This window comes from Bos indicus, chromosome 2 (assembly GCF_029378745.1).
Source record: "Bos indicus isolate NIAB-ARS_2022 breed Sahiwal x Tharparkar chromosome 2, NIAB-ARS_B.indTharparkar_mat_pri_1.0, whole genome shotgun sequence".
In the NCBI taxonomy this organism is placed as follows: domain Eukaryota; kingdom Metazoa; phylum Chordata; class Mammalia; order Artiodactyla; family Bovidae; genus Bos; species Bos indicus.
This window is the reverse complement of record NC_091761.1, coordinates 17,906,003-17,933,475: the sequence shown is the minus strand read 5'-3', so window position 1 is coordinate 17,933,475 and position 27,473 is coordinate 17,906,003. Positions and strand designations below refer to the sequence as shown.

Below are 27,473 nucleotides of genomic sequence, written 5' to 3'. Positions count from 1 at the left end.
ACATCCTAAAATAGGCAATTTTAGGGTATGTAACTTATACCTCATTAAATCTGTTTTTCTTTATAAAGTCAAAGGAGGTAAGTATGAGTAACTGGGTTAAACAAATATGGCAGAGAGATCAAGTGGAATAAAGACTGAAAATACACCATTTCATCTGTCAACTAGCAAGTAATAAGCTTATAAGAGTGTTTTCAATGGAGTGAAGAGTTGGTAAAAGGCAAGGCTGAACCAAGGATAAACTAAGTGGCAGTGGGATGAGGATTGGAGAGGATCAACAAGAGGAGGAAAGAAACGTCATCTTCCCATCCCACGAGTCCAGATGTGAAAGGAAAGAAGACTATAGAGTGGCAGCCATAGCTTGGGAAGAACTGTAGACGAAAGAGAGGGAAGAAACATAAGAAGCAGATTTTCAAAATTCAAGAATGGATGCTAAAGCTACATTCTGAAGGATTCGGGAGCAGACAGGGAGGTACCGAGGGCTGGTTATAGGGGGACACATGCAGAAACCCCACTTTATTGGTGGCAGTGGAGGAAGGGAGAATATGTCCGTGGGTTTGGAAGCTGATAGAAGACGAGGCAATTTGGCTCAATGGACTCATGTATTTTTTCAGTCACATACAAGGTAAGAGTGCAGATTTAGGAATGGAAACTGTGGTAAGAAGCTTGAGCGTCACTACTGAATGGGCAGCAACTGGAGGGCATATGGTAGCGGGGGAGGGGTGCTCAGCTGAGGAAAAAGACCCTTGAATTTGTAACAGCACCAATCAGCACAATTGTTTGACTTTCCACAGGAGCGTCTGGAAGCTTGGAAAGAGAAGCAGAGTAAACAGAGTGTTGGATTGATCTAGAATTGGGAATTGGCAGAGTTACGGTGGAAGCCAGGGAAGTGAGGGTAGGGGGAGTATAATGCAATTGAATAAGCTGGCGAGGAAAGAAGGAAAGCCCAAGGGAGAGGAGGCTGGACAGACTGAAAGCCCTGCCAGGGTGAGGACAGGAGCCTCTGCCAGGTGAGAAAATAGAGCGAAAGCCGGGCAGATGAAAGGACAGGGAGTCCTTCTGTGAAAGTGCTGCCTGTAAAGCTGAGATATCAGCCCTAATCACCAAGTCCCTGGCCCGAAAGGCCAGAGTGGCCAGTGGAAGCAAGTGCTGAGCTAGAAACTAAGAAGGTACATTTTTGGCAATAAAGATGCAGAGCAAGTACTTCTTTGTACCTTCTCCACCATTTCAAGTTTGGAGAAAATGTTCATCAACAGAACAACCTGTCAGATGTAGTCTGCCAAACCCTGAGAGTTCAAGGGTAAGAAAAATTGAAAAAAAAAAAAATCCGGGATAAAGAAAGATGTGGAAAAGGAGACAGTGGTTCCCTGAGATTTCCAAGGCCTGGGCATGTCCCTCCTTCAGATGGCGAGAACTCAGACTATTGTAGAAAGAGAGTAGGCAGAGGCAAAGAGGGCAGACAGGATCACGGGTGAGTGTGGTGAGGGGACTGGAGGAGAAGGCTACTTGCCTTTGGTGACTTCACCCCTGAGCAGATTTTGCAGAGCTCTATCTGCCACTGAAGCAGCAGCCTTCTCCCTGAAAGGAGAGTACACATGGGTGCTCCCCTGGTGGCTCAGTGGCAAAGAATCTGCTTGCCAACCAAAAGACACGGGTTTGACTCCTGGGTTGGGAAGATCCCCCAGAGGAGCAAATGGAAACCCGGTCCAGTATTCTTGACCAGGAAATCCCATGGACAGAGGAGCCTGGCAGACTGCAGTCCATGGGGCCACAAAGAGTTGGACACGACTGAGCAACGGAGCATGGGTACACTGGGACCAGAGTTAAGAGGTGGGACTCCAGCACTTTTCTCTTTTTTTTTGTCTTTTGTTTTTTTTTAAAATATAAATGTATTTATTTTAATTGGAGGCTAATTACTTTTCTATTACTGATGCCACCTTCGAGAAGCTGGGACCTTTGAGAGACGGAATGCTAGTCTACCAGAGGAAATTTTACAGATTATTTAATACAAACCAGTCAAAATAATGCTTCCTAAGAAGCTCTCAGAGGAAACTTATTAAGAAGCATTAAACAAGACAGATCTGAGACCAGACTCAACAGACCATAATTTCCAATTCTGTGCACTTCAAATAAATCACACACATTGCTTAGGTATTTTGAAGAGATTGATGACTTACTTCAAAATAGAAAATGATTGATTTTTAAATAATTTTGTTTTATGTTTAGAATATTGTAAATAATGGCAGGCCATAGTAAAAAGTGTTTCAACACAGCCTCTTTGTCATGTTGCCAAAGAAGACAGCCCATAGGTACTGTACCTCCTCCGATGACTTTAGAAATGCCACGTAAGTTTGTAGGACTTGTGACCTGGAGTTGATGCTTTGGCCAAATATGTTTAATTCTTCCTCTAGCCGTTTAGCTTTAGAAGAAAGCGATGCCAGTTCATCAAGTTCAAAATCATGTTTCTCTGTCAAGAGTTTTGCAGCTGCTTCTAATTCATGTGATGTCTCCTACAAAAGCCGAGCACAGGGGGTCAGCGGCTGACAGGGGAATCGTGAACACTCACATTCCATTACCTTCGGTTCAGCCATCTATTACGATTAATTAATTGAACTTGTACCAAAACTCTCCTCAATAAAAAAGGCACACATTTCAAAATTCAAGAAAAGGCACCACTAAATGAAAACCATCTCGATTACTCTTTCAGTCTATTACTATACTTCTTATTTAGAACATTCTTTTTTTGTGTGTAGAGATAGGAGAAAGTTTATTTAGTATGAAAGGTTATAAAACAGACATTTTTTAAATAATTAAAATAATTATACATGATAATTGCTTTGTGAAATTTACCAGTAGCTCTAGAAAGTACTTAAATTAATTTTATAAGAGATGATAATTTATAGAAATTGTTTACTCATTTTTTAATTTTAAAAAATTCCATGTTAATTATTCAGTCTCCTTAAAAATCTCCATTTATGAGTTTTTATTTTTTAATTAATTAATTTATTTTATTTGGAGGCTAATTACTTTACAATATTGTAGTAGTTTTTGCCATACATTCACATGAATCAGCCATGGGTGTATATGTGTTCCCCATCCTGAACCCCCCTCCCACCTCCTTCTGCATCCCATCCCTCAGGGTCCTGCCAGTGCACCAGGCCTGAGCACCCTGTCTCATGCATCGAACCTGGACTAGTGATCTATTTCACATCTGGTAATATACATATTCGGAGAAGGTGATGGCACCCCACTCCAGTACTCTTGCCTGGAAAATTCCATGGACAGAGGAGCCTGGTAGGCTGCAGTCCATGGGGTCGCGAAGAGCTGGACACGACTGAGCAACTTCACTTTCACTTTTCATTTTCATGCATTGGAGAGGGAAATGGCAACCCACTCCAGTGTTCTTGCCTGGAAAATCCCATGGACAGAGGAGCCTGGTGGGCTGCAGTCCGTGGGGTCCCTAAGAGTCAGACACAACTGAGCGACTTCACTTTATTTTTTCACTTTCATGCATTGGAGAAGGAAATGGCAACCCACTCCAGTGTTTTTGCCTGGAGAATCCCAGGGACGGGGAAGCCTGGTGGGCTGCCGTCTATGGGGTCGCACAGAGTCGAACAGGATTGAAGTTGACTGAGCAGCAGCAGCAGCAGCAATATACATATTACAATGTTGTTCTCTCACATCATCCCACCCTCACCTTCTCCCACAGTCCAAATGTCTGTTCTTTATATCTGTGTCTCTTTTGCTATCTCACATATAGGGTCATTGTTACCATGTTTCTAAATTCCATATATATGCATGTAGGGAATACGGTACAGATGAGGTCTGAATAATCTAAAGAGTCAGTGAATTTGACTTGCCTAGGGTGGCTCTCATATGATTTCTCTTGAGTGTAATTTCTGGCACATGAAATTTAACCACTGAGTCAATGGATGGGGAGGTAAGCACTACATATATGATTGCCATAGACTGTGAGACCAGGCTAGGATCCAAGCAAACATGAAAGAGAGAAGCTACACCCTCATTTACAACCAGGAGGGACTGCTCTTGCACTTGTATTTAATACACTTCCCAAATGCTCCACTAACCAAAGCTAACTTTCATTTACAAGTGCTGCTCCCACAGAGTACTCTGGGAAAAAGGAAACGGAGGAGTTTCTCCCCATAACATGTCCTCCTTTTCTCTCATATTTTTAAAATAAAAAAAATGAAATTGACTTCAGGCATGTATTTCATTTTAGACGTTTTAAATAATGAATTTTAAAAAACTCTCCCTCTTCCATTTGAAAGAAAGGACTCTGGGGTTTTTACTCTGTTAACTGATCAACGACAGAGCCTTCTGAGGACATTCCAAGACGGTATACAGCTCTGTGGTCTACTTGGAAATCCGTATAGATAACATTTCAAGGGAGGTAACCTTGTTGGTGTTGACTGGATATTCGTATAAACTTTTTAAAGAGTGATAGAGCTAACCCTTATCTGTAAGTTTTGAATTTATATTGTTTCTTCCCATGTACAAAACCATTTTTTTCCTACGGAGTTTGTTTTTGTGTGTGTGTGTGTGTTGGGGGGTGTAAAGGAAAGCAGAACGTTTTATCATGATTTTTGCTTCAGCAATTTTGGGACAGATTAAAAGTCCTAGAACTCTGGAAAAAAAAAGTTTTTTTAAAAAAATAATGAATTTAAAACACCCCCTTAAATATTGGTTCATCTGTGAGTTTCAGGTGGGGATGCTATTTGTGAAGGAGACTCGGATAAATTAGGAGATTGGGATTGACATATACACTTTTATATACACTACCATATATAAAATAGATAATCAACAAGGACCTACTGTATACACAGGGAACGCTACTTAATATTCTGTAATAACCTATATGAGAAAAGAATCTGAAAAAGAATGTGTGTATGTATACACACACACACACGTATAGCACTTTGCTGTATAGCAAGAACTAACACAAAATTGTAAATCAATAATACCCCAACATAAAATAAACATTAAATTTAAAAAAAAGGAAAGATGGAATAGCGAGGCCGTTTTCCTGCAGACAGGGGTACGCTCCACCTTCCTAACCACCTGCTGGGGCAGGCAGGGACTTTATGCAGGAATATTTGAACCCAAGTGCCATGCGAAAGGGGTGAAAGGGTGCTAGAGAAAATTTCAGACAGAGGAGGGGCATCTTCTGTCTCTAAACACTGGGTGTGCAAACAAGATTTTTTTTTAATCTCCTGGAATCTGCATCAATGCATGTTGCTTTTGGTAATTTTCTTTTGCAACTTACTCTAGCAGAAAATTACAAATAGCCTTAGAGAAGCACTCTCTCTGCCTCCTCTGGAACCCCCAGAAGGAACTGCTAACATCTGCCAGGCAAGGAAAGAGGGCCAAATAAGTGTCTAATACCAGGCTATAATGCTGAGTTTCTGTGAGCTCAAACACCCTAATAAATGCACATATAAGTAATCTAGATGCACATACTAGTCGGAGTTTTTTTATTTGTAGTTACTAGTAGGAGTTTCATTATTTGCCATAATACTAATTTAGAATTGCAGCCCTTAAGGGAGCTAGGATTAAGTTTTATAGCTACTGAAAAGAAATTATATTCACAAAATCATAACTATAATAATAACTCTCATTTTATTTACCTTAGCTTGTTTATCTAGTTCCAGATATTTCCTCAAAATCTTCTCTGATTCAGAAAGGCTGGAACCGACATCCATTGCATTGGAAAGTATTGTGCTGATTTTCTGAATGGACATTTCAACCTTCAGAAATAAAGAATATATTTCAGCCTTAGCAATAAATATTGGCATATATGCATGCATATGTGTAGGAAAGACAGATATTGCTCTCTACTTTCCCATTACACTTTAATATATATCAATTTAATCTAAAAATGGTCTAAAATATTTCAGAATTTTATATTTAATGCTGCTGCTCTTCATATGTGGTAGTATTACTGACCCACCAAGAAAGGATACATGTTTACAGATATTTCTCTTATTAATAGCAATGAGATAACAGAAACAATACACATTCTCTAAAAATTTATTATCTATATTACCTAAAAAGGATAATGCACTTGTCAACACATCAATAGAGATGAACTTTTCTGGTTCATTAAATCACAATCATGCACTATATGCTGAATGGAGCCCAATTTACAGGTACATTTTGAAACAGAAGTTCAGCACAAGTATTAGATCACTCTATGGATTACTTTATTTAGGGCTGAGGGACTCTAGGGCAGCACCACTTGCTATATATGTGATAACAAAACACAGGAGCGTGCTCAGGAGACTTAATTGATGAATGTGGGTGACTTCGATATACAAAGGATAAATGAATATAGTGACCTGTAAAGGGTTCTATTCAAGTTACTGCCTTGCTCGGACTAGAGTCCATACTTCCCAGAGTCAAATTGGCTCTGACTTCACAGTAGCAAGACAATTAGCAATAGCTGTTTGAGTTGCTACTGTCTTATCCACCTCTACCACATTAGCTTGAATCTCCGGCTCCAGGGAATGCAACACTACAGCTGCCGCCATATTTGCAATCTCCCTGGACCCAAGCATCAGAACAAGGCTCACACTCCCATCTCTGGATCAATAACAGGCGAGGAGGCAATATAGATAGAGACTTGATTATTTAATGACCTCTCCTGTGAAGTCTATTAATTCCATTTGTGTAAGTCAGACGTGTAAGTCCATTGAGGCAAAAAAAAAAAAAAAAAAATCATTGAAAATTGGAGACCCAGCCTTTGAACATGGTTCATAAGCATTAATGTCATTGAGATACTAGGTTTTGCTATAATTCCATCCATAGACCAGTAATTTTTGTTTAGCCAAATAGTAGCTGCCTGGTTTCATTCTTTTTTGAAAATAGGAAATAAAATTCTTCAAACCATTGTATTCACTTTGGAGAAAGGATTTTACATGTCTGGTTTTATTCAGAGTAGCCTTGGTACTTGGCACTGTCTTAGTTCAATAATTTATGATAATGTCAATTTATTCCTGGAAACTGTAAAACTCACTTTTTTTTTTTTTGGTATCAGCCTGCTGTTCTTTTAAAAAAATTTTTTTATTTATTTTTGGCTGCACTGGGTCTTCACCGCTATGCTGGCTTTTCTCTAGTTGCCGTGAGAGGGGGCTACCCTCTGGTTGCAGTGTGCGGGCTTCTCATTACAGTGGCTTCTCTTGCTGTGGAGAGGGGTTCTAGGGCACGTGGGCTCAGTAGTTGTGGCTCCTGGGCTCCAGAGCACAGGCTCGATAGTTGTGATGCATGGGGCTTAGGAGCTCCGCGGAAGGAAGGATCTTCCCAGACCAGGCATTGAACCTGTGTCTCCTCTGCTGACAGGTGGATTCTTTACCACCGAGCCAGCAGGGAAGCATTATCCACTGTTCTTCTATCGTATGGTGCCATGACAATCAAAGCATGCATACGGGAGCCATGCACAGAGCCGTGTGAATCAAGGAGAACACAATCCCAATTGTGCACCTGGTTCAATGAACACAGTTAACACAGTTCTGTGCAAAGTGAGAGCTGCCTTTGTATAAACATGCTCGAGGCTGGGAGGCAGGAAGCATGACGCTTCTAGTTTTGGCAGCCTGGGACAGGGATGGTTGGTGAGTAGTAATGAATTACAGCTTCATTCTGTTTGAATGTAAAGCCTAACGTGGGATGAAGGGAATCCTAAGGAGACACGCCCTGTACTCCCACCATATGGGCCCACATGCTGTCATTGCCATACCATCATCTGTCACCACCAGGTAAGGGGCCACATCTAAATAGCATTATACCTGAAGGAGGACACACTTTATGAAATTACCTCTCTTAGGTGGCCCTCCACCGAGGCTGTTAATTGCTGTCTCTTAAGAGCAAATTCCTTGTGCGCTGAACACTGTTCAGTCAGATGTTCTACCCGTCTTCTGAGGCAGCCCATAATCTCACAGACACCGGTCACCCGAGAGCTGAATGGAACAAGCCAGCTGTTAGTTCACTCCACCCTTATAGAGAAGCCCCAGGAACAGGAAACACTAGAAGATGAATCTTCCATAAGTATGACTTGATAAAAGTTATTAAGCTTCAGGGTAATAGAAGTTAAGAAGCTGTAGTCCTGGTACAGCACAGAGAAAAACCAAATGATGTTCTTTTGTTTAACTCAGTCCTGAGGGAAAATATGAGTTATGCGTTTTTGCAACCAGGTCTAATCTTCTTTCCTAAATATTCACTTTTTAATATTTCTCTAAGATGTTTTGAGAGCCCTATGGCAAAAAGCACAGGATGTCTGCCAAGAGTTTTCCTGGGGGTTTATTTGAAAGCTTCATTTATCTAAAGATGATCTTTGAATAGAAATGTATATCAGCCAATTAACAAAACACTGACTGATCCAATAGGGTAAAATATTCATGTGACATTAGGTCTTGGTTCTGAATGATTATGAAGACTCAAGGCTGCAATCATTAGGTGAAAACGAAACTATCACAAATAATGAGGAATATGATGTACATGTTCATAAGAGGAAACCAAGCCTCATATTATAATTTTGTACCTGTTAATTATACACAGGTATAATTACTTTGCCAACAAAGGTCCATCTAGTCAAGGCTATGGTTTTTCCTGTGGTCATGTATGGATGTGAGAGTTGGACTGTGAAGAAAGCTGAGTGCCGAAGAATTGATGCTTTTGAACTGTGGTGTTGGAGAAGACTCTTGAGAGTCCCTTGGACTGCAAGGAGATCCAACCAGTCCATTCTGAAGGAGATCAGCCCTGGGATTTCTTTGGAAGGACTGATGCTAAAGCTAAAACTCCAGTACTTTGGCCACCTCGTGTGAAGAGTTGACTCATTGGAAAAGACCCTGATGCTGGGAGGGATTGGGGGCAGGAGGAGAAGGGGACAACAGAGGATGAGATGGCTGGATGGCATCACTGACTCAGTGGACGTGAGTCTGGATGAACTCCGGGAGTTGGTGATGGACAGGGAGGCCTGGCGTGCTGCAATTCAAGGGGTCGCAAAGAGTCGGACACGACTGAGTGACTGAACTTAACTGAACTGATAATTTTCTCCAAAGGGCTGGTCTTGTGAGAAAAAGTGACAGGACAGTTCACAAAATGAAAATGCCTTTAAAACGACAAATGAACTTTGAGTTGGACCCCCTTTGCTATGGTCTAAAGACACACTAGCAAGTTTCCAAACCATTTCCAACATAGGCTTACCAGCAATGCAAGACAACGAAAGGACACAGCTGATGCAATGAGCACTTTTACAGTGTTCAACCTATCGCTGAGACAGAGCCTCTCCTAATATGTAAGAAGCTGGAGTCTTTAATTTCCCATCAGTCATTTCCTTCCAATACTCATGAAGATGAGCTGTTAACTCTTACATTTAATTACCCAGAGCTTAAAAAGATCTTGGAACAAGATACAGAATTCAGGAGTTTTACCTCAAATAATTAATTTATGACTTTGTAAAAATGAATTTAATTAGTAATGAAATGAGGGCAGGATCCCAAATGCCTGAGAGGGAAAGTGACTTCACAGGAATGACAATGAGGCTGCCAAAGAGTTGAGGGCTCATCAGGCAGCTTGAGAATCTCGTCGAGTGTACATGGGATTCAAGTGTGTCCTGTGGGACCACCAAGAGGCCCAGAGAAGCTTGATTTTGGAGAAATCTGATTCCTGACACATAGTGTTTCACAACATTAAAACTTGTTCCACATTTTAATAACTCAGAGACAGTAAAGAGTATAATCAAGAAATCAGGAGAGTTTAGGAAATAATTCTTCATATCCACGAATTCTGTAAAAGTAGTGTATTAGTAACAGTAATCACATTTTGACTACATTTTAGACTTTGTATGCTAAACAGGTCCTTAAAATCCCAGTTGTCCTATATGTTATAGTTTTCTGTAAAATAGGCAAATTTGGAATGAGAAAGATAGAAAAGGTGAGGAAGTACTGTGGAAAGAAAGTACAGAGAATACAGAAGGTAAGGCTTGTCAAAGTAAATGGGAAATCATTTTCTAAAATTAATCCATTTATGGCGACAAGGCACCATTTTTAATGTTTTAAGTAATCTCTTCTAATTCTCATAACTACCCTGTAATCTGGCTATAACTGTTATCTCTGTTTTGCAGATGAGCCAAGTGAGGTACAGAAATGCTCAGCAATTTACCCAGGTCACATTTATTAAATGGCAGGGCTGGGATTTGAACCTATTCATCTAATCTGAATCCACATTCATTACCACCTCATGGTAATAATTTTTCTGGGTCCCTGACATACAATGGCGGGAAGGGGCGGTATATTCTTTTAAAATTTCACTTTCCCTTGAACTGACTGTTGATGGAAGCAGGATAAGCCTGGCAGGCATGCTCTTTTGAAATTGGCAGTCTTCGCCAGATAGTTCAATGTCTGTCGGTAGTTTGCAAAGTGGCCACTAGAGGGGCCTGATATCTTGTTCAGATTCACATCTTGAAGGTCCCTCTGGCACAGAGAATGGAAACAGGAAACAAAAGCAAATCAAGCATTTCTTCTGTAAAAATACTGCTTTTTAGCAACTCACAATTTTAATTTAGATGAATCATAACGAGCCAAATAGAATGTCTCTCTCTCTCTGTCTTTGGATGGATCATTCATTTTTATTTTTCAATGACCTAAGAAATCAGTCTCATTTTGTGGTGATTTATACGTTATCTTGTGTATCTACTGCACTATAAATTAAGGGAAAAGGCAATATTCTTTTCATTCATTTATCCTCTGCAACCTTGAATACAAAGCCTTGTTAAGAACTAAATCAAAGCATATTTTCAAATTAAATAAAATATACTTTGATCAATATTTAAGGGAAGAGAAGACACAAATTTAAGGAACAAAAATATATGCACAGATAGTTACTGTATTAAAAATGTCACTAGTAACAGTTTCCAACAGTTTTTAAACAAGGATGACGTTGCCCTTTGCCTAGTTATAGAAGTTTTAGGCTATCTGAAAACTGCCCAATTTCTTCTTTGATGGTTTAGGATTCAGTTAGGTTCACGGGTACTTCTCTCCTCTGTTTCAAGTCTTATAGAGTCAGACTGAATTGCCTGTCCCGTGTGCATACCCCTCTTATTTGTGGCTTAGACCTCTTTTTTAGTATAAGTTCTCAATCATTTTGCTCGCGACAGCCAGCTCCTGTTTTCCTCTGTGTCCTCAGCTAGATCATCTCTGTCATGTGAGGCATTAACCCCTTCCCTCTGAATGGAACCTTTATCTGCCACACTCCTGACCCCAGGTCTGTTTCCTTTCCTTTCCTCCTTGATGAAAACCTAATCTGCACATTATAACTGCCCTATTCCACCATTTTCAGCAGGAAACTTGAAAAATTGATGCCAGATATTTTCTTGTGAAGATTCCAGACATTTCTTTTGAACATTCCAAAACATTTTAAAACACGTATAGCCTTCCTATTGCCAAATTTCCTCAGAGTCTGAAATGCAGATTGTTTGATCAAAGGAAAAATATGACCTCAAACTCTGCCAGCAATTCTTACATGAACTGAAAGTAAATTAATAGAATTCCATTAGCCACCCAGTATTACTTCACAGTAGTGTTAATAAGTGATGGGGCAAGAACTGTGGGCGGACAATAGAAATTTGGTAGAAGCAAGTTCCCCGGGCATTTTGTTTTGACTCAGGACACACTGCTCAGGTGCTGTCTGATGGGGTGGGAGAGAAGCGACCAGTGGACCTGCTTTCTAAGCCTAACAATCTGTGGCTCTGTAATTTACATTGGAAATACTGCTTGATCTTCAGGCACTCTATGAATGGATTAAATGGTTCCTGCCTGTAGTAGGAACACGGGGTATATTGGATTATTCTTGATATCAATTTTGACTTCTTCAAGTATCACAGAGGTTCAGGAATGACAGACTGAAGGCTTCTTTTTTTTTTTCCTGCACAAAAATAATTTATTACTATATTTTCATACAGCTCTGTTCTACTTTAGAGCAACAGTAGAGAATGATAGTTTGTGTGTGTGCATGCTATACCACTTCAGCCATGTTCAACTCCTTGCAACCCTATAGACTATAGCCTATCAGGCTCCTCTGTGCATGGGATTCTCCAGGCAAGAATACTGGAGTGGGTTGCCATTTCCTTCTCCAGGGCAGACTGAAGGCTTCTTTAGACATTTGTTAGAAACCTCACCATGGAAGTATTTTCTCCCCTATTCATTAAGCCAGGAGAGGTGAGGGAAGGGGAAAGAAAAATTATTTTTCCCCCTAGAGAGCACAGACATATTGACTTCTGGCTCAAAAATAGACTGTTATATTTCCTATATGGAAGCAGTTTCCCTACACCTTTGCATTTGTTACAAACTGAGGCTGAGGAATGGGAGTAAATCCCAGTGCTAATATGTTTTAATGATTCTTTCCCAAGAGCAGCAAGTTGCTTTCAGACCTTTCATAAATTACTACTGGCAGTCCATCTGGATTAGGAGCTGAACCAGATGGTAAGCACTTGACAGCTTACTCTATCTCATCAGAAGGAATCAGCTGATCATATTTTTCTTATTGTCTATGGACAAATTATACTTTGAAAATGGGAAAAAAAATTATCTTCCTTATCTTTAGGTTGCTACTTCTCTTGACAGGAACTCATGTTTAACATCTTTATTTTGCAGGAAACAACCACCTCTCTAGTTTTCATCCCTACTTTGGAAAAGTGCCATTCCAACTGAGGAAGTGAAATGCATGTCTTCACAATAATTGTTTTTTTTTTCTGACTTAAGTTGTATACATTTTGAATCACTGCCCACCACACGGATATCACACCCACACACATCTCTCATACACACAAGACAATAAAGAAACATAAGTGGCAAGTGGGGCTGAAGCTACAGGGTTCCTGGGTTCAGATCCACGCAGAGATGCTAACAAGTTTCATTTCTATGAGGACAGAGAGACCAAAGCATGCACTCCGTGAAGGGCAGAAATCAGTAATAGCAATGGGGTTTTCCCTCCTTACAAAAGGAGATTGAAAACACTACAGCTAGCTGCTGTAGGAATCAGACACTGCTGGGCAGTCAGGGGGCCCCACTCCTCCCCAACCTGGTTTTCTGGCTGCACCTCTGAGAGCCACAGTATCTCCATGGGAGCTTGGGTGACCCTAATCAGACAGCAGAAGATAGTTGCTGGACTGGAGATCCTGTAGGTCCAGGTAGAAGTCACTGCAAAGCTGCTCAGGAGGAAAGAGAAAAGAGGAGAGAACAAAGCAAGGACAATAAAGCTGAACAACAAACACTTTCCATCTAGAGGACAATCTACAATTTCAAAACACATGAGGAAAATGAATCCCAAGGAGAAACACCCAACAGTCAAAAGCTAAATGTACTCCGTCTGAAATGAAAATAAGTACAGCAATCAGATGTTTCACACCACCAGAGAGATAAAGGAAAAACCAATACCCATAATAAAGAAACAAAAACTCTGAAACAAGAACAGTCAGAAATAAAACAAGATTGGATAGGAAAAAGGAGTTAGAAATCCTAAGAGTAAAAATAATACAGTTGTGAAAACAATCAGAAGAATCCATTGTTGAAAACAAAGGGAAAATTAACCAGAGAAAAGTGAATCTGATTCATTTTTGAGGGAATGCAATACAGAGTGATCAAGGAATGAAAAATCTGAAAGTTAAGAGACAGACTGAGAGGCTCCGAGATTCTCCTACGGGGAGTTACTGGAAGAAGGAAAAGAGAGAAAAACAGAAAATTTATAATTAAAGAGATAATTGTAGAACATGTTGGCTCAGAGGGTAAAGCATCTGCTTGCAATGCAGGAGACCCGGGTTCGATTCCTGGGTCAGGAAGATCCCCTGGAGAAGGAAATGGCAACCCACTCTAGTACCCTTCCCTGGAAAATCCCATAGACAGAGAAGCCTGGTGGGCTGCAGTCCATGGGGTCGCAAAAAGTTGGACACAACTGAGTGACTTCACTTCATTTCCATAATTGATGACATATATCCTCAAGTAAAAGGGGCACAGTAATAGCTAAACAGACAAATACTCTCATTTGAGATAATTTGGAAGATAGCAACATACATTTTAATGTATTTCCTTCTAAAAGCTTTTCCCTCTGCAGTCCTTTCCACTCCTTTCTCCCTCCAAAGTTACTACAGTGTGGTTTGGATCCCGCTTTACCCTCTCAACATTATATTGTGAGGATGCTCTGTCTTCAAATATTTATCAAAAACACTCTTTTGATATTGAATTAGAATATTCCACACTAGGCTTGCCCTTAAACTATTCAAACATTTCCCTATTTTCTGGACATATGTAGGTGGTTTTCAGGTTTGCACTATTATAAACAGCACCATGATAAGCATTTTATTCCTAAATATGTCCACACACATCTCTCCCATGTTCTTTTCTCTCTAAGCCCTCTCGTTGGAGAGAACTCTCCTTCAGTGGTCCAAAGCACAGATTTCTGCCCCTTTAGTCAGCCTTCCTCGGTAGATGCTGCAGCTCCAAATCTTTTTACTCTGGGACCATCACTATGTCACATCACAGCATTATCAATGAATAAATCCATGCTGTAATTAGTGACCCCTAGATATTTTCTAAGAACCTAATCTAATCAGTCGTAGATTTAATGGAAAGGGTAAACTTTTAGTGCCTTCCGTACTAAGAGTTTCAAAATTATCAAAGTCTTAATGGTAACAGGTCCAGGTTGCAGTTATGACATTTACTCAATCTCTAAAGAGAACAACTTAATATAGATTTGAAAATATTTGGAAAGTGGCTGAGTTAACACTGTCATAAGAATTCAACTTTGCAATTTCCCACCTTTCAGTATTTGACATTTACCATCTAAATATATCATCAGACTTGAAAAAAAAAAGTTCTTTCAAGTTCTTAAATGCTTAGCAGAATTCCTATGATGTGTGATCTTGGATGACTCTGTGATACAAAGGGAGTCTGGTTCTATATCTCTGTTGTTGTTGTTGATTTTAGTTTGATGGTGGGTAGGGATTTTATTTTTGTGTGTTTACTTAAGATCTTTTACGATATTTTTTCCCTGACATAAGCTTTGCTTTATGCCACATCAGCCCCTTAACATTTCAAATCAAGTCACCTAATAGGTAAATATTGAGATAAGGAACATAAAAGAGGTTTCTTTATGGTTGACCTTAAGGGCTGAGCTCAAGCTGATGTCATGGTCTGCATGAAGAGATGATGCTATCACAAGTCAAAATTAATGAATGAGTCAGAAGGCCACAGAGTAAAAAGTGAAACTATTGGATAAAGCCAACAAATATAAAGGAATTTAAAAAGCATTGTGTGGTGGGTATTGATTCTGTTCATCTTGGTTGGAAGATGTAGACCCTTCACTCATCTTAGATGATCAAATCCAACAATGGCCCTTTCAAGTCTCATTCCTTCACTTGACCCATCCTGACCGCAGGAGCTTGGGACAGTGTCTCTCTTCTTTGAAGAGGTCCCCAAGGCTTCCTCAAGCCTAAGAATATTCCCTTCACATCTTATTCCCTGACTGGCCATTAATAAGGTTCTGGAGACTCGGGAACAGATTTATGCATCTTTGACTGTCCTTGAAGCCCAGTGCTGGTATGTCATATGAGATGCTTATATATGTATGTTCAATAATGTTTTAAATAAACTGAAAGAAAGAAAAACTTCACAGGGAAGGTGAGATTTGAGTTGAAACTAGAAGGTAGATGGAGCACATTTTAAATGCACTAGAATTACACAAACAAACAAAAAAAGCCACCTTCACTAAGTGGCCAGGCTTGTTGCTAGTGACTGAAGTTGAAAGCGAGGAGACAGCTAACAACCTAACAACCAAAGTGGTTCAGACCTGCACTCTCTCTACCCCTTCTACTGTGACAGATGGTAGGACAAGTTATATGAACCTCTCTGAGGCAGCTTCCCGACCTGAAAAAACAGGAGAATGATAATAGAAGTACCTGTATAATAGGGTGGTTTGAGGATGAAATCTGTTAATGTGGATAAAGCACATAAACATTGCCTTTATTGCCAGTGAGCATTTGGGCATAGTCTAACTCCCACTTAACTCTTTGATCTTGTCTTAGGCCTTTTTCCTTGGTCACCCTCTCCTCCAGCAAAACTGTACTTATTTCTGCTACAGTCTTGCTGCTATTTTGCAGGGCTTTTCATCTCCCAGCTATTTGCACGATGGCTCTTTCTCTTTAGGGACTCCTTCCCTGACTACAATGTCTAAGATGGTCCCCTCCCACAGTCACTTTTTATCCCATTCCACTTTTTATTTTTCTCATAGTACTCATTGCTGTGTAAGAGCATCTCATCTATTGATTGGTCCGTTGACTATTTCTTCCCACCAGAATATAAATAGCATGAAGGCAGGAACTTCATCTACTGCACTGGGTACTTGGGAGCATCTGATTTACAAAAGGCAATAATATTTGGGCAATGATAAAATGAGTGACTAAATGAACCATGGTCTCTCCAATCTTCATTATCATTCACAGTATCAATCAGGGTAAGTAGGGGCTGTCAACACAAATGAAAATCTTGGAAAGAGGAAAATCCTAACTTATTCCTGTTTTTATTTCTCTGTAAAAAATAAACATATGAAGAATTAACATTAAATAAATAGCAATAAATGTTAGAGCAAGAGGGCAATACTGAAGGTTATGCCAAAGTGTTTAGTCAGGATGAGGGTTATAAGTTTCAATTCACCACAACAAAATAGAATGAAAACTGAAACAGTCTTTTATGCAGAAATAGAAACTGAGTCAATTCAGAAGCAAGTTTACTTGTAAATCTGAAGTTAATTTTAGCAAACAGGAAAAGCTAAATGAATACTTGATAAGGTAGCCTGGTCTTACTGGGTGCTTCCATGTTTTTGAGTCCTGTATCTTTCTGAATTATAGTTTTATCTGGATATATGCCCAGAAATAGGATTTCTGGATCATATGGCAACTTGATTTTTAGTTTTCTTAAGAAAACTCCACACTGTTTCCGTGGCGGCTGTTGGTGGGACATTACCTTCTCACCACCATTGTAGAAGCTTTCCCTTTTCTCCACACCCTCTCCAGCATTTGTCATTTGTAGACTTTTAAAATATTGGCCATTCAGACTGGTGTAAGGTAGTATCTCACTGTAGGTTTGGTTTGCATTTCTCCAATAATTAGTGATGTTGAACATCTCTGCATGTGCCTTCTGGCCATCTGTATGTCTTCTTTGGAGAAACATCTCTCTAGATCTTCAGTCCATTTTTACAATTGCGGTTGGATTTTCTGTTGTTGTTATTGTTGCATTATATGAGTTATTTGTATATTTTGAAAATTAAGCCCTTGGTTGGTCTCATCATTTGCAAGTATTTTCCCCCAGTCCATATTTTCGCTCATGTTTTTGTTTATGGTTTCCTTGTTTTAGAGTTCTGAGCTGAGAGCTCACTGAGAAAAAAAAAAAAAAAAGGAGGTTCCCAGTTTTTGTGCAATTATGGAAAACTTCATCCTCATATTGCATTTCTTTTTTTTAAATATAAATTTATTTATTTTAATTGGAGGTTAATTACTTTACAATATTGTATTGGTTTTGCCATACATCAACATGAATCCGTCACAGGTATACACGTGTTCCCCATCCCGAACACCTCCTCCCTCCTCGCTCCCTGTACCATCCCTCTGGGTCATCCCAGTGCACCAGCCCCAAGCAACCAGTATCATACATCGAACTTGGACTGGCAATTCGTTTCATATATGATATTATACAAGTTTCAATGCCATTCTCCCAAATCATCCCACCTTTTCCCTCTCCCACAGAGTCCAAAAGACTGTTCTATTCATCTGTGTCTCTTTTGCTGTCTCGTATACAGGGTTATCATTACCATTTTTCTAAATTCCATATATATGCGTTAGTATACTGTATTGGTGTTTTTCTTTCTGGCTTACTTCACTCTGTATAATAGGCTCCAGTTTCATCCATCTCATTAGAAATGATTCTAATGTATTCTTTTTAATGGCTGAGTAATACTCCATTGTGTATATGTACCACTGCTTTCTTATCCATTCGTCTGCTGATGGACATCTAGGTTGCTTCCATGTCCTGGCTATTATAAACAGTGCTGCAATGAACAATGGGGTACACGTGTCTCTTTCCCTTCTGGTTTCCTCAGTGTGTATGCCCAGCAGTGGGATTGCTGGATCATAAGGCAGTTCTATTTCCAGTTTTTTAAGGAATCTCCACACTGTTCTCCATAGTGGCTGTACTAGTTTGCATTCCCACCAACAGTGTAAGAGTGTTCCCTTTTCTCCACACTCTCTCCAGCATTTATTGCTTGTAGACTTTTGGATCGCAGCCATTCTGACTGGCGTGAAATGGTACCTCATTGTGGTTTTGATTTGCATTTCTCTGATAATGAGTGATGTTGAGCATCTTTTCATGTGTTTGTTAGCCATCTGTATGTCTTCTTTGGAGAAATGTCTATTTAGTTCTTTGGCCCATTTTTTGATCGGGTCATTTATTTTTCTGGAGTTGAGCTGTAGGAGTTGCTTGTATATTTTTGAGATTAGTTGTCTGTCAGTTGCTTCATGTGCTATTATTTTCTGCCATTCTGAAGGCTGTCTTTTCACCTTGCTTAGAGTTTCCTTTGTTGTGCAGAAGCTTTTAAGTTTAATTAGGTCCCATTTGTTTATTTTTGCTTTTATTTCCAATATTCTGGGAGGTGGGTCATAGAGGATCCTGCTGTGACTTATGTCGGAGAGTGTTTTGCCTATGTTCTCCTCTAGGAGTTTTATAGTTTCTGGTCTTACATTTAGATCTTTAATCCATTTTGAGTTTATTTTTGTGTATGGTGTTAGAAAGTGTTCTAGTTTCATTCTTTTACAAGTGGTTGACCAGTTTTCCCAGCACCACTTGTTAAAGAGATTGTCTTTAATCTATTGTATATTCTTGCCTCCTTTGTCAAAGATAAGGTGTCCATATGTGCATGGATTTATCTCTGGGCTTTCTATTTTGTTCTTTGATCTATATTTCTGTCTTTGTGCCAGTACCATACTGTCTTGAGGACTGTGGCTTTGTAGTAGAGCCTGAGGTCAGGCAGGTTGATTCCTCCAGTTCCATTCTTCTCAAGATTGTTTTGGCTATTTGAGGTTTTTTGTATTCCCATACAAATTGTGAAATTATTTGTTCTAGCTCTGTGAAAAATACTGTTGGTAGCTTGATAGGGATTGCACAAAGAATCTATAGATTGCTTTGGGTAGTATACTCATTTTCAATATATTGATTCTTCCGATCCATGAACCTGGTATATTTCTCCATTTATTAGTGTCCTTTTTGATTTCTTTCACCAGTGTTTTATAGTTTTCTATATATAGGTCTTTAGTTTCTTTAGGTAGATATATTCCTAAGTATTTTATTCTTTTCGTTACAATGGTGAATGGAATTGTTTCCTTAATTTCTCTATTTTCTCATTATTAGTGTATAGGAATGCAACGGATTTCTGTGTGTTGATTTTATATCCTGCAGCATTTGTGACCAGCACTTCCAATCACTACAGCTTCCTGTGGCTTAATAAATGCAGAATTCTGCTTGGGAGCAGGGCACCTCTGGGCCATCTTTAAACTCAGTGCTACGAGATGATGCCAAGTAAGACCTAAGAGGAGTGAAGAGGCCAGAATCCAGAACTTTCAACCTCTCTGTAAGTCTGGTGTGACCATTATCAGATCCCATCATAGGTAACTTGCATCATAGCTATTAATACATGCAAACCAATGTGCTCATGTGCCTGTTACATTAAAGTGAATTTAGGTTGTGTGACAGATATCACACCCTGAAAAGATAATGAACAATTTAACAATGACTCAGAATTAGCACTTGAATGCAGGGAGGAAATAGAAATGCAAGGAAACATGTAATAACCACCACTGATTCTGTGAGGCTGCCCCAGCTTCAAAGGTATTTGATTCCAGGATAGAAAAACAGTGTGGATCTGTTCCTAATAAGATAGCAATTACAGAAAAAATAATGATAAAATTCTCAGGTTTACTGGGAAGCTTTATCACAGATAAATGTGAACTTCTGAAGTTCTGTTTTGTGAACTAACAGGAAAAAAAAAAAAAAAAAAGATCTAAGGGTCTTTGAAATTCTTGAGTGCCCCAGTACTAGGTTTTGCCTTTTATTTCCTCAAGAGAAGTGTTTATCTGCCCTATTTCTAATATAACCTTCCCCAGTTAGCGAAAATGAATATGATTTGATGCAGTTGACTCCATTGTAGTCATTTGAAACAATCACGTAACTCTTCGTATTTTGCTTTTAAAACTCTCTGTATAGAAGGTAAATAAATAAATGAACCAATTACTTATTGGGTGCTCCCTGTGGACCAAGAGTGGTGTTGCTGCATATGATTAAAAAAACCACAACGCCTCTATAACATGGGCGTCTCCATTTTTACTGATGAGGAAACTGAGGGTCATTCAGAGAAGTTAAGAAGTTTAACAGTCAAGGCATTGTTTTGGCTCTCAGAATGCATGAAATAAAGCTTCTTTGATACTAAGTTTTAAGCGTCTTATCCACACCAGTTTCCAAGTGCCTGATAGCAGGAACGTTAGTGTTTTGTGTCCTAGTGTGGCGGGCCTTCAGAAGTCTAGGAGGCCTCTCTGATGCTCGCCAACACATACTTTTCTCGGTGGGAATTCATGTTTATTTCCCTTGCCATTATTCTAAGCTGCGGTTTTAAGCCGGCCATGGCTGCAACTGGAAATGTCCTTCTTAGGTTCTGCTTCTCTCCCATGGTGGTGACCCAGGTCATTGAACAGATAAACCATTACATGAGGAAGGGAAGCAAGTCCCAAGTGAAATGCATGGGACTCCGCTCAGTAACTGTGTGGCTCTGGTTTGCAACTGAGATTCTAATGCATTTCAATTCAGCTTCTAATGGATTTCCAGAATGTCCTTTGCCAAATATTAATTGCTCTTTACCTTCAGTTCCTCCTGCAAAATGGAAATAGTATTGATTTTAAAATATTGTGAAATTTCAGGGCAACCAACACCTTGTAATTAGTATGAAAGCTCATATATCTAGGATGTTGACAGAAACTGTACTGCTTATTATTTTTTAATCCAGATACTTAACTATTAATTCAAGCTTCTTAAAATGGTGGCTAACTATTACTTCTATTAAGATTCAGTCTGCAGTCTGAAGAAAAGAACTATAGATGCCCCTTTAGGGGGGAGAAAATATATATATATATATATATAGATATAGAGAGAGAGAGAGAGAGAGAGAGAGAGAGAGAGAGACTAGAAAAAGCAAAGAAGGCAAAAAGACTGAGACTAGCTAAGTAAATAAAAATAAACATGTTGACCATTACAAAATGGATAGCCAGAAAGAGTCACTAGAACACTGCAGGCAAAACAGAAGCACTTCTCTATATTTAAGTATAGAAAATAAAGCATCACTGATTAGAACAAACAGGATCAAGTCTGAAAAAGTAAAAGTGGAGGTCGCTCAGCTGTGTCTGACTCTGTGACCCCATGGACTATACAGTCCATGGAATTCTCCAGGCCAGAATACAGGAGTGAGTAGCCGTTCCCCTCTCTAGCAGTAATAAATTGTGACCAGTTTTCCTGTGCCAGGACTTAAGCATCAAAACTGAACACCAAACTTTAGTTTTTGATCAAGGAGCAGTGACTGGATTTACCCTCATGCCTTAAGCTAGAAAAATAGACAAAGCGTATAAACCAATGGTTCTCAGACACTGAAGGACAAGTAGCACAGGGCAGTGATCCTTGAGAGAAGGGAAATAAATCGGGTGAGCCTTACATCTGCCTCACCTGCTGCCTGGGAGATAATTTCCAGACCAAACCTCAGGGAAATGGAAACAAACAGAGTCCTAAGGACTTACTGATTTGAGGAGACAGAGATCAGACTTCAGGGAAGCCAAAGCACCTAGAATCTCTGGGACAGCATACCAGTGACAGTCTTCAGATCTAAGGAGGGGTTTTTAGCTGCCTCTTGAGCCACCCCTACATAAAGGGAAACTGCCCAAGGCCAGGGAAAGCACCACAAGTAAAGAACAGTCTGAACAGAGAAATATAATCTGTCTGCAGTCTGAGAACTGCCTGCTAAACTGACATGGGACCATGCCCCAATTACAGCTGGAGACCTCACCACTTGCTCCATCATCACATGACTCAGATCAATGTCCAACAGCTACCTTGAGTTCAGACACAAGTCTAGGCATTCCATAGGATACCTTCTGTCAGGTCTAAGAAACATGCATTCTGGAAGGCCTTGAGCAGCAGATGGGAGAAAGGAGCTCTCATACCCATAGGGGCCAGACCTGAGTACCTTTGTGCTCCTGGAGCCAACTGGACACACCACGATACATGGTTTGGAGCCAAAATAAGGAAACTTAGCAACTACAGCTACTGTTAGTTTTTTTTTATAGGTAAGAAGAATTTATCTTTCTCATAGCCTCAAGCTTTTTAGCTCTGGCTGGAAAATCTTGGATTATTTCTGATCTTGGCTTTGCATGGTCCTATAACAACCATCACAAGCCCTGGCTAAATCTAACCGTCTGAACTCAGACTATCTTCTCTGTTTTTGGCTAGGCCATGTGGCATGTGGAACTTCCCCGACCAGGGGTCAGACCCATGCCTCCAGCACAGGGTCTTACTGACTGGACCACCAGGGAAGTCCTCAGAGTATCTTTTGAAAAGAAAATACCCTAAGCCCAGACTTACCAAATCAACATGTGTAAACGCATCTAAAATAGAGCAGAACAAGGGTTTAAAACAGAAACAAAATAAAATTTTACCACCTTTGACCTATTTCATTGTTCCTCAAACTGAATGTTCTTGAGTTTCAAGGGGATTGTAGATATGGAAGGTAAAAACCATGCTTATCCTATGTGCATAAATCTTTGTGTCTCTCTATGTCAAAGTGTAAGCCCTGCCATCATTCTTCCTAGCCAGTATCCATTCCATCATCTGCTCTTTCTGTCAGTTCCCTTTTGTCTTCCAAGCTCTATTCTTGATCATACATTCTTCCTGCGTTCTCTTTCTGTTCTTAGGGTCCTTCTCTGTCCTCATTCCCACCCAACTCTAAGCTCATAATGATACACTCACTGAATGTGCTCATAAAAACAACCCACCCCAATTCACTGGTTAAGAGCAAGAGGTCTAGGACGCATTAGACCATTAATTTGGATCCATGCATTTGGATTCAAATTCTGGCTCTGCCACTAATTAACCAGCTACATGATTGCAAGTTACTTAATCTTTCTGTGTCTCAGTTGCTTGTAAAGGAGAACAGTAATAGTATATTGTATACCTTGTAGAGTTGCTGTGAGGATTAATGAGATACCGCTTCTAAAGCTGTTGAGATAGTGCTGGGCATGTGGTGGGCTCTCAACTGTTTAAAATGTCATTACTATTAGTTAATAATAATGTTATCTTTTAATTAGGGTTTTTCTTGTTGATCCACCAAGGTCAGAAATGAAAGGGAATTCTAGAACTTTACTTTTTCCAGAAAGGGACAGGGTAGACTCAAGACTTATGAATTAAAAGTGAGGAAGAAATCCCAGAGATGCAAGGATGTGAAAAGTGTACAGAAAGAAAGCTCTGTCTCTTCTTTAGTTCCTTTCCTTCCTCCCTCCTCAGAAACTCATAGAAAGGAAGAGTTAGCACCTTCAGGTCCTCAGATTAGAATACAGCCTCATTTCTGGAAAAGCAATGCTGTGTTCAGAATTACGGTTGACCAAAATTCAACAGATCCTTCTATGCCGTGTCACAATGCAGCAAAACATCAGAAGAAAAATAATCATACAACTTATTTTTTTAAATAGGCTGTACAAACTGTGAAAAAGCCTGTTACACTGAGGAAGAAATAGACTTCACTTACCTGCAGGAAGCTAGTTGGCTGATCAAGGCTTGTCCTTTCTGCAAAGCATCAGCTGTGCAGTCTTTAATTTCTCTGTGTAATTCCTCATGCTTCACCGCCAAGACAGGCAGACTTAAACCCTCTGATTTAAGGAGCTTAAGGTAAGCTTCAACTCTTCCAAGTGCATCAAATGCCTGCCAAAGAAAACATACTTTCATTTTATGCCTGTCTAGTGTAAAGTCTACATCAATGTGTACACAAAATACTAGAGATTAAACCAGCCCGCTCAATTTATTGGTTTGATCATAACCAAAAACAACAACCGGAGTCTTAGAAAACAGCATATAGCTTTTAGGCTCCATTTAGGGAAACTGGTCATAGTTTAGTTCAGCACAGATAAATGTCAACACTGTAAAATTTACCAAAATGATTTACATTGAAAATGTAGCTACATGACACAGTTACAACTGTATAAAATTTGGAGAACCAGGTTTAATTTCCCACATTCTGTACTGAATACAATGAACAAATGAGGTGTTTTCAAAATATTATGCAGACTTCATAACTTGAATATCTCTGTGATATTCTTTTTAGAAATTCCCAATAAATTGCACTTTGGACCTGAAACACCGGGGGGAAGTATTCAAGAAATTTGGGGGCTTTCGACTCTTGCCTTTCCGAGTATAAGATCTTCTGCCTACTCTCCCCAAGGCATCTGTCTACAGAGATTGAGATTTGGTTCTGAAGCAGTACAAAGACTAAGACAAGATAATATTTAGCTTCTGACATGCATAACGGAGAAGGCAATTGCACCCCACTCCAGTACTCTTGCCTGGAAAATCCCATGGATGGAGGAGCCTGGTAGGCTGCAGTCCATGAGGTAGCTAAGAGTCGGACATGACTGAGTGACTTCACTTTCACTTTTCACTTTCATGCATTGGAGAAGGAAATGGCAACCCACTCCAGTGTTCTTGCCTGGAAAATCCCAGGGACGGGGGAGCCTGGTGGGTTTATGCAGGAAAAAAGAAGAACATCACCTTGCAAACCAAGATACTGTCTTGAGAGGGGATTTTTGAATTCCTTTATTTTTTTCCTTTGTTATTATAGCAGATCAGCAACCAAGTATGGGAGATTAAGCTTACAGAGTTAACACAGAGTGGGTGAACACAGAGAGCAATTATGCTTTTGGCCATGAAGGCCTAGTTGGCCCTGAGAAGGAGGAGTATATGATGTATGAACAGTGAAAGAGGACTAGGGCAACATGAGGAAAAAAGAGATCAGAGTGCTGTGGTCTTGACAAGTATCCATCTGTGAGCTCGGGCCTGGAGAGCAAGAGATGAGTTAGGTAAGTTGAGGAGCTGGCGAAGAGCAAGGGAGCTTTTGCACATTGCCCTTTCATTCTGCTGAAAAAGGTCACTTTACAGTGTTCCACATCACTTTGAAGAAGACTCCTATCCCAGCAAGCTTGACTGGGCCCCGGTCAGCAAGGGCCTAGCCTTCCTGGGTTGTTACACTGGAAGCCAGAAAGCTCGGCTGGCGGCAACCAGGTGAACAAAGAAGATCCCATGGAAGACTTACGAGAAATGAGAGCAATGGTCTCATGAGTCAACTACCACTGAGACCTGAGAGAGACCAGAGAGGGGAGCAAGGCTGGGTTAATGCTGAGGGAACACAGTTGAAGCCAAATGTAGAGATTACAACCATGGAGCTGTGTCATGGCACCTAGGCCTCTGTGTCTGGCCACCATCAAAGAGTTTTTAAAACTTTATTGAAGTAGAGTTGATTTACAATACTAATTTCTGATGTACAACAAGATTATCCAGATACACATAAACACAGGGTTTATCACAGGATATTGAATATAGTTTCCTGTGATATACAGTATGGCCTTGTTGTTTAACCATTCTCTACGTAATGGTTTGCATCCCAAACCCCCAGTCCTTCCCTCCTTCCCCACCACTTTCCCCCTGGCAACCACAAGTCTGTTTTCTATGTCTGTGAGTCTGTTTTCTATGTCTGTGAGTCTGTTTCTGTTTTATAGACATGTTCATTTGTGTCATAGTTTAGATTTCACATAGAAGTGAAAACAGATGGTATTTGTCATTCTAACTTACTTAGTTTAGTATGGTTATCTCTAGGTTCATCCACATTGTTGTAAATGGCATTATTTCATTCTTTTTATGACCGAGTAGTATTTCATTGTGTGTGTGTGTGTGTGTGTGTGTGTGTATATACACGTACATATATATACATATAAATGGGGCTTCCCCGGTGGCGCTAGTGGTAAAGAACTCGCCTGCCAATGCAGGAGGCATAAGAAATGCAGATTTGATTCCTGCATCAGGAAGATCCCCTGGAGGAGGGCATGGCAACCCACTCCAGTATTCTTGCCTGGAGAATCCCCATGGACAGAGGACCCTGGCGGGCTACAGTTCATGGGGTCGCAAAGAATCACATAAGACTGAAGTGGCTTAGTATACATGCACACGTACATATACAAATACACATACATACATATATATACACATACACACACACACACCCCACATCTTCTTTATCTATTCTTCTGTTGATGGATATTTAGATTGTTTTCATGTCTTGGCTATTGAAAATAGTGCTGCTATGAACATTTGGGTACACATATCTCTTTGAATTATAGTTTTGTCTTGGTATACGCCCAGGAATGAGATTACTGGATCATATGGCAATTCTATTTTTGTGTTTTTTGAGGAACCTCCATACTGTTTTGCATAGTGACTGCACCTACTTACATTCCCACCAACAGTGTAGGAGGGTTCCCTTTTCTCCACACCAAAGGGATTGAATTTTAATGGCAGAACTGGAACTGGACAAAATTTGAATTAGCAAATGAAATCTCTCAAATACTCTCATACGACTTACATGTTGATATTCTTACATGTTTTTCCAGAATAGAATATCAGCACTAGTGGTAAAGAATCTGCCTGCCAATGCAGGAGACGCAAGAGACACAGGTTTGATCCCTGGTTTGGGAAGGTCCTCTGGAGTAGGAAATGGTAACCCACTCCAGTATTCTTGCCTGGAAAATTCAGTGGATAGAGGAGCCTGGTGGGCTACCGTCCACGGGGTCACAAAGAGGCAGACATGACTGAGCGCACATATACACATTCTGTTTTCTGACCAATGTCTTTCCTCATGTCTTCTGAATTTGCTCTTTGCATTTACTGAGAGTGTATAAAGCAAATTCATTCCTGTTTGTTTAGTAGATGATAGAGAGTAATACAAAAAATCACTATAGTTTAATGAGAACTATGTATTTCTTCTCTATTTTGTGTTTCACAATTATTTTCAGTCAGTCAACAAATATTTTTGTATGTCTGCTGAGTTCCAGGCATATTGTTCTTAACAGCCATGCGAGGGAACAAGAGATTTTCCTTCTTAGGTGACAGAGGAAAATGTGTCTCAGAGCAGTTAAATAAATTTCACAAAGTCATACTTGTACCAGGGACAAACTCAGTATTTGTACTCAATCTGTCTGGACCTGAGGCCTCTGCTCTTAAATCCTGGACTATGGTGCCATGCAGAAAAGGATTTCTATGGTAGGTATATGAGAGAGGGGCATTTCCAAGAAG

At 40.0% G+C, this 27,473-nt stretch overlaps 1 protein-coding gene across 4 annotated transcripts in view; it reads right to left on the bottom strand.

Moving 5' to 3' along the window:
- CCDC141 (coiled-coil domain containing 141) overlaps window positions 1–27,473 on the bottom strand; it is a 225,856-nt gene that overhangs the window by 54,469 nt on the left and 143,914 nt on the right. For all 4 annotated transcript variants that reach the window (XM_070802931.1, XM_019970003.2, XM_019970011.2 and 1 more), the window contains 4 exons: window positions 23,884–24,056; window positions 7,826–7,967; window positions 5,643–5,762; window positions 2,316–2,507 (listed from right to left, as the gene is read on the bottom strand). In XM_070802931.1, the coding sequence (XP_070659032.1) occupies window positions 2,316–2,507; window positions 5,643–5,762; window positions 7,826–7,967; window positions 23,884–24,056 (627 nt within the window). The remainder of the gene's footprint in view (window positions 1–2,315; window positions 2,508–5,642; window positions 5,763–7,825; window positions 7,968–23,883; window positions 24,057–27,473) is intronic.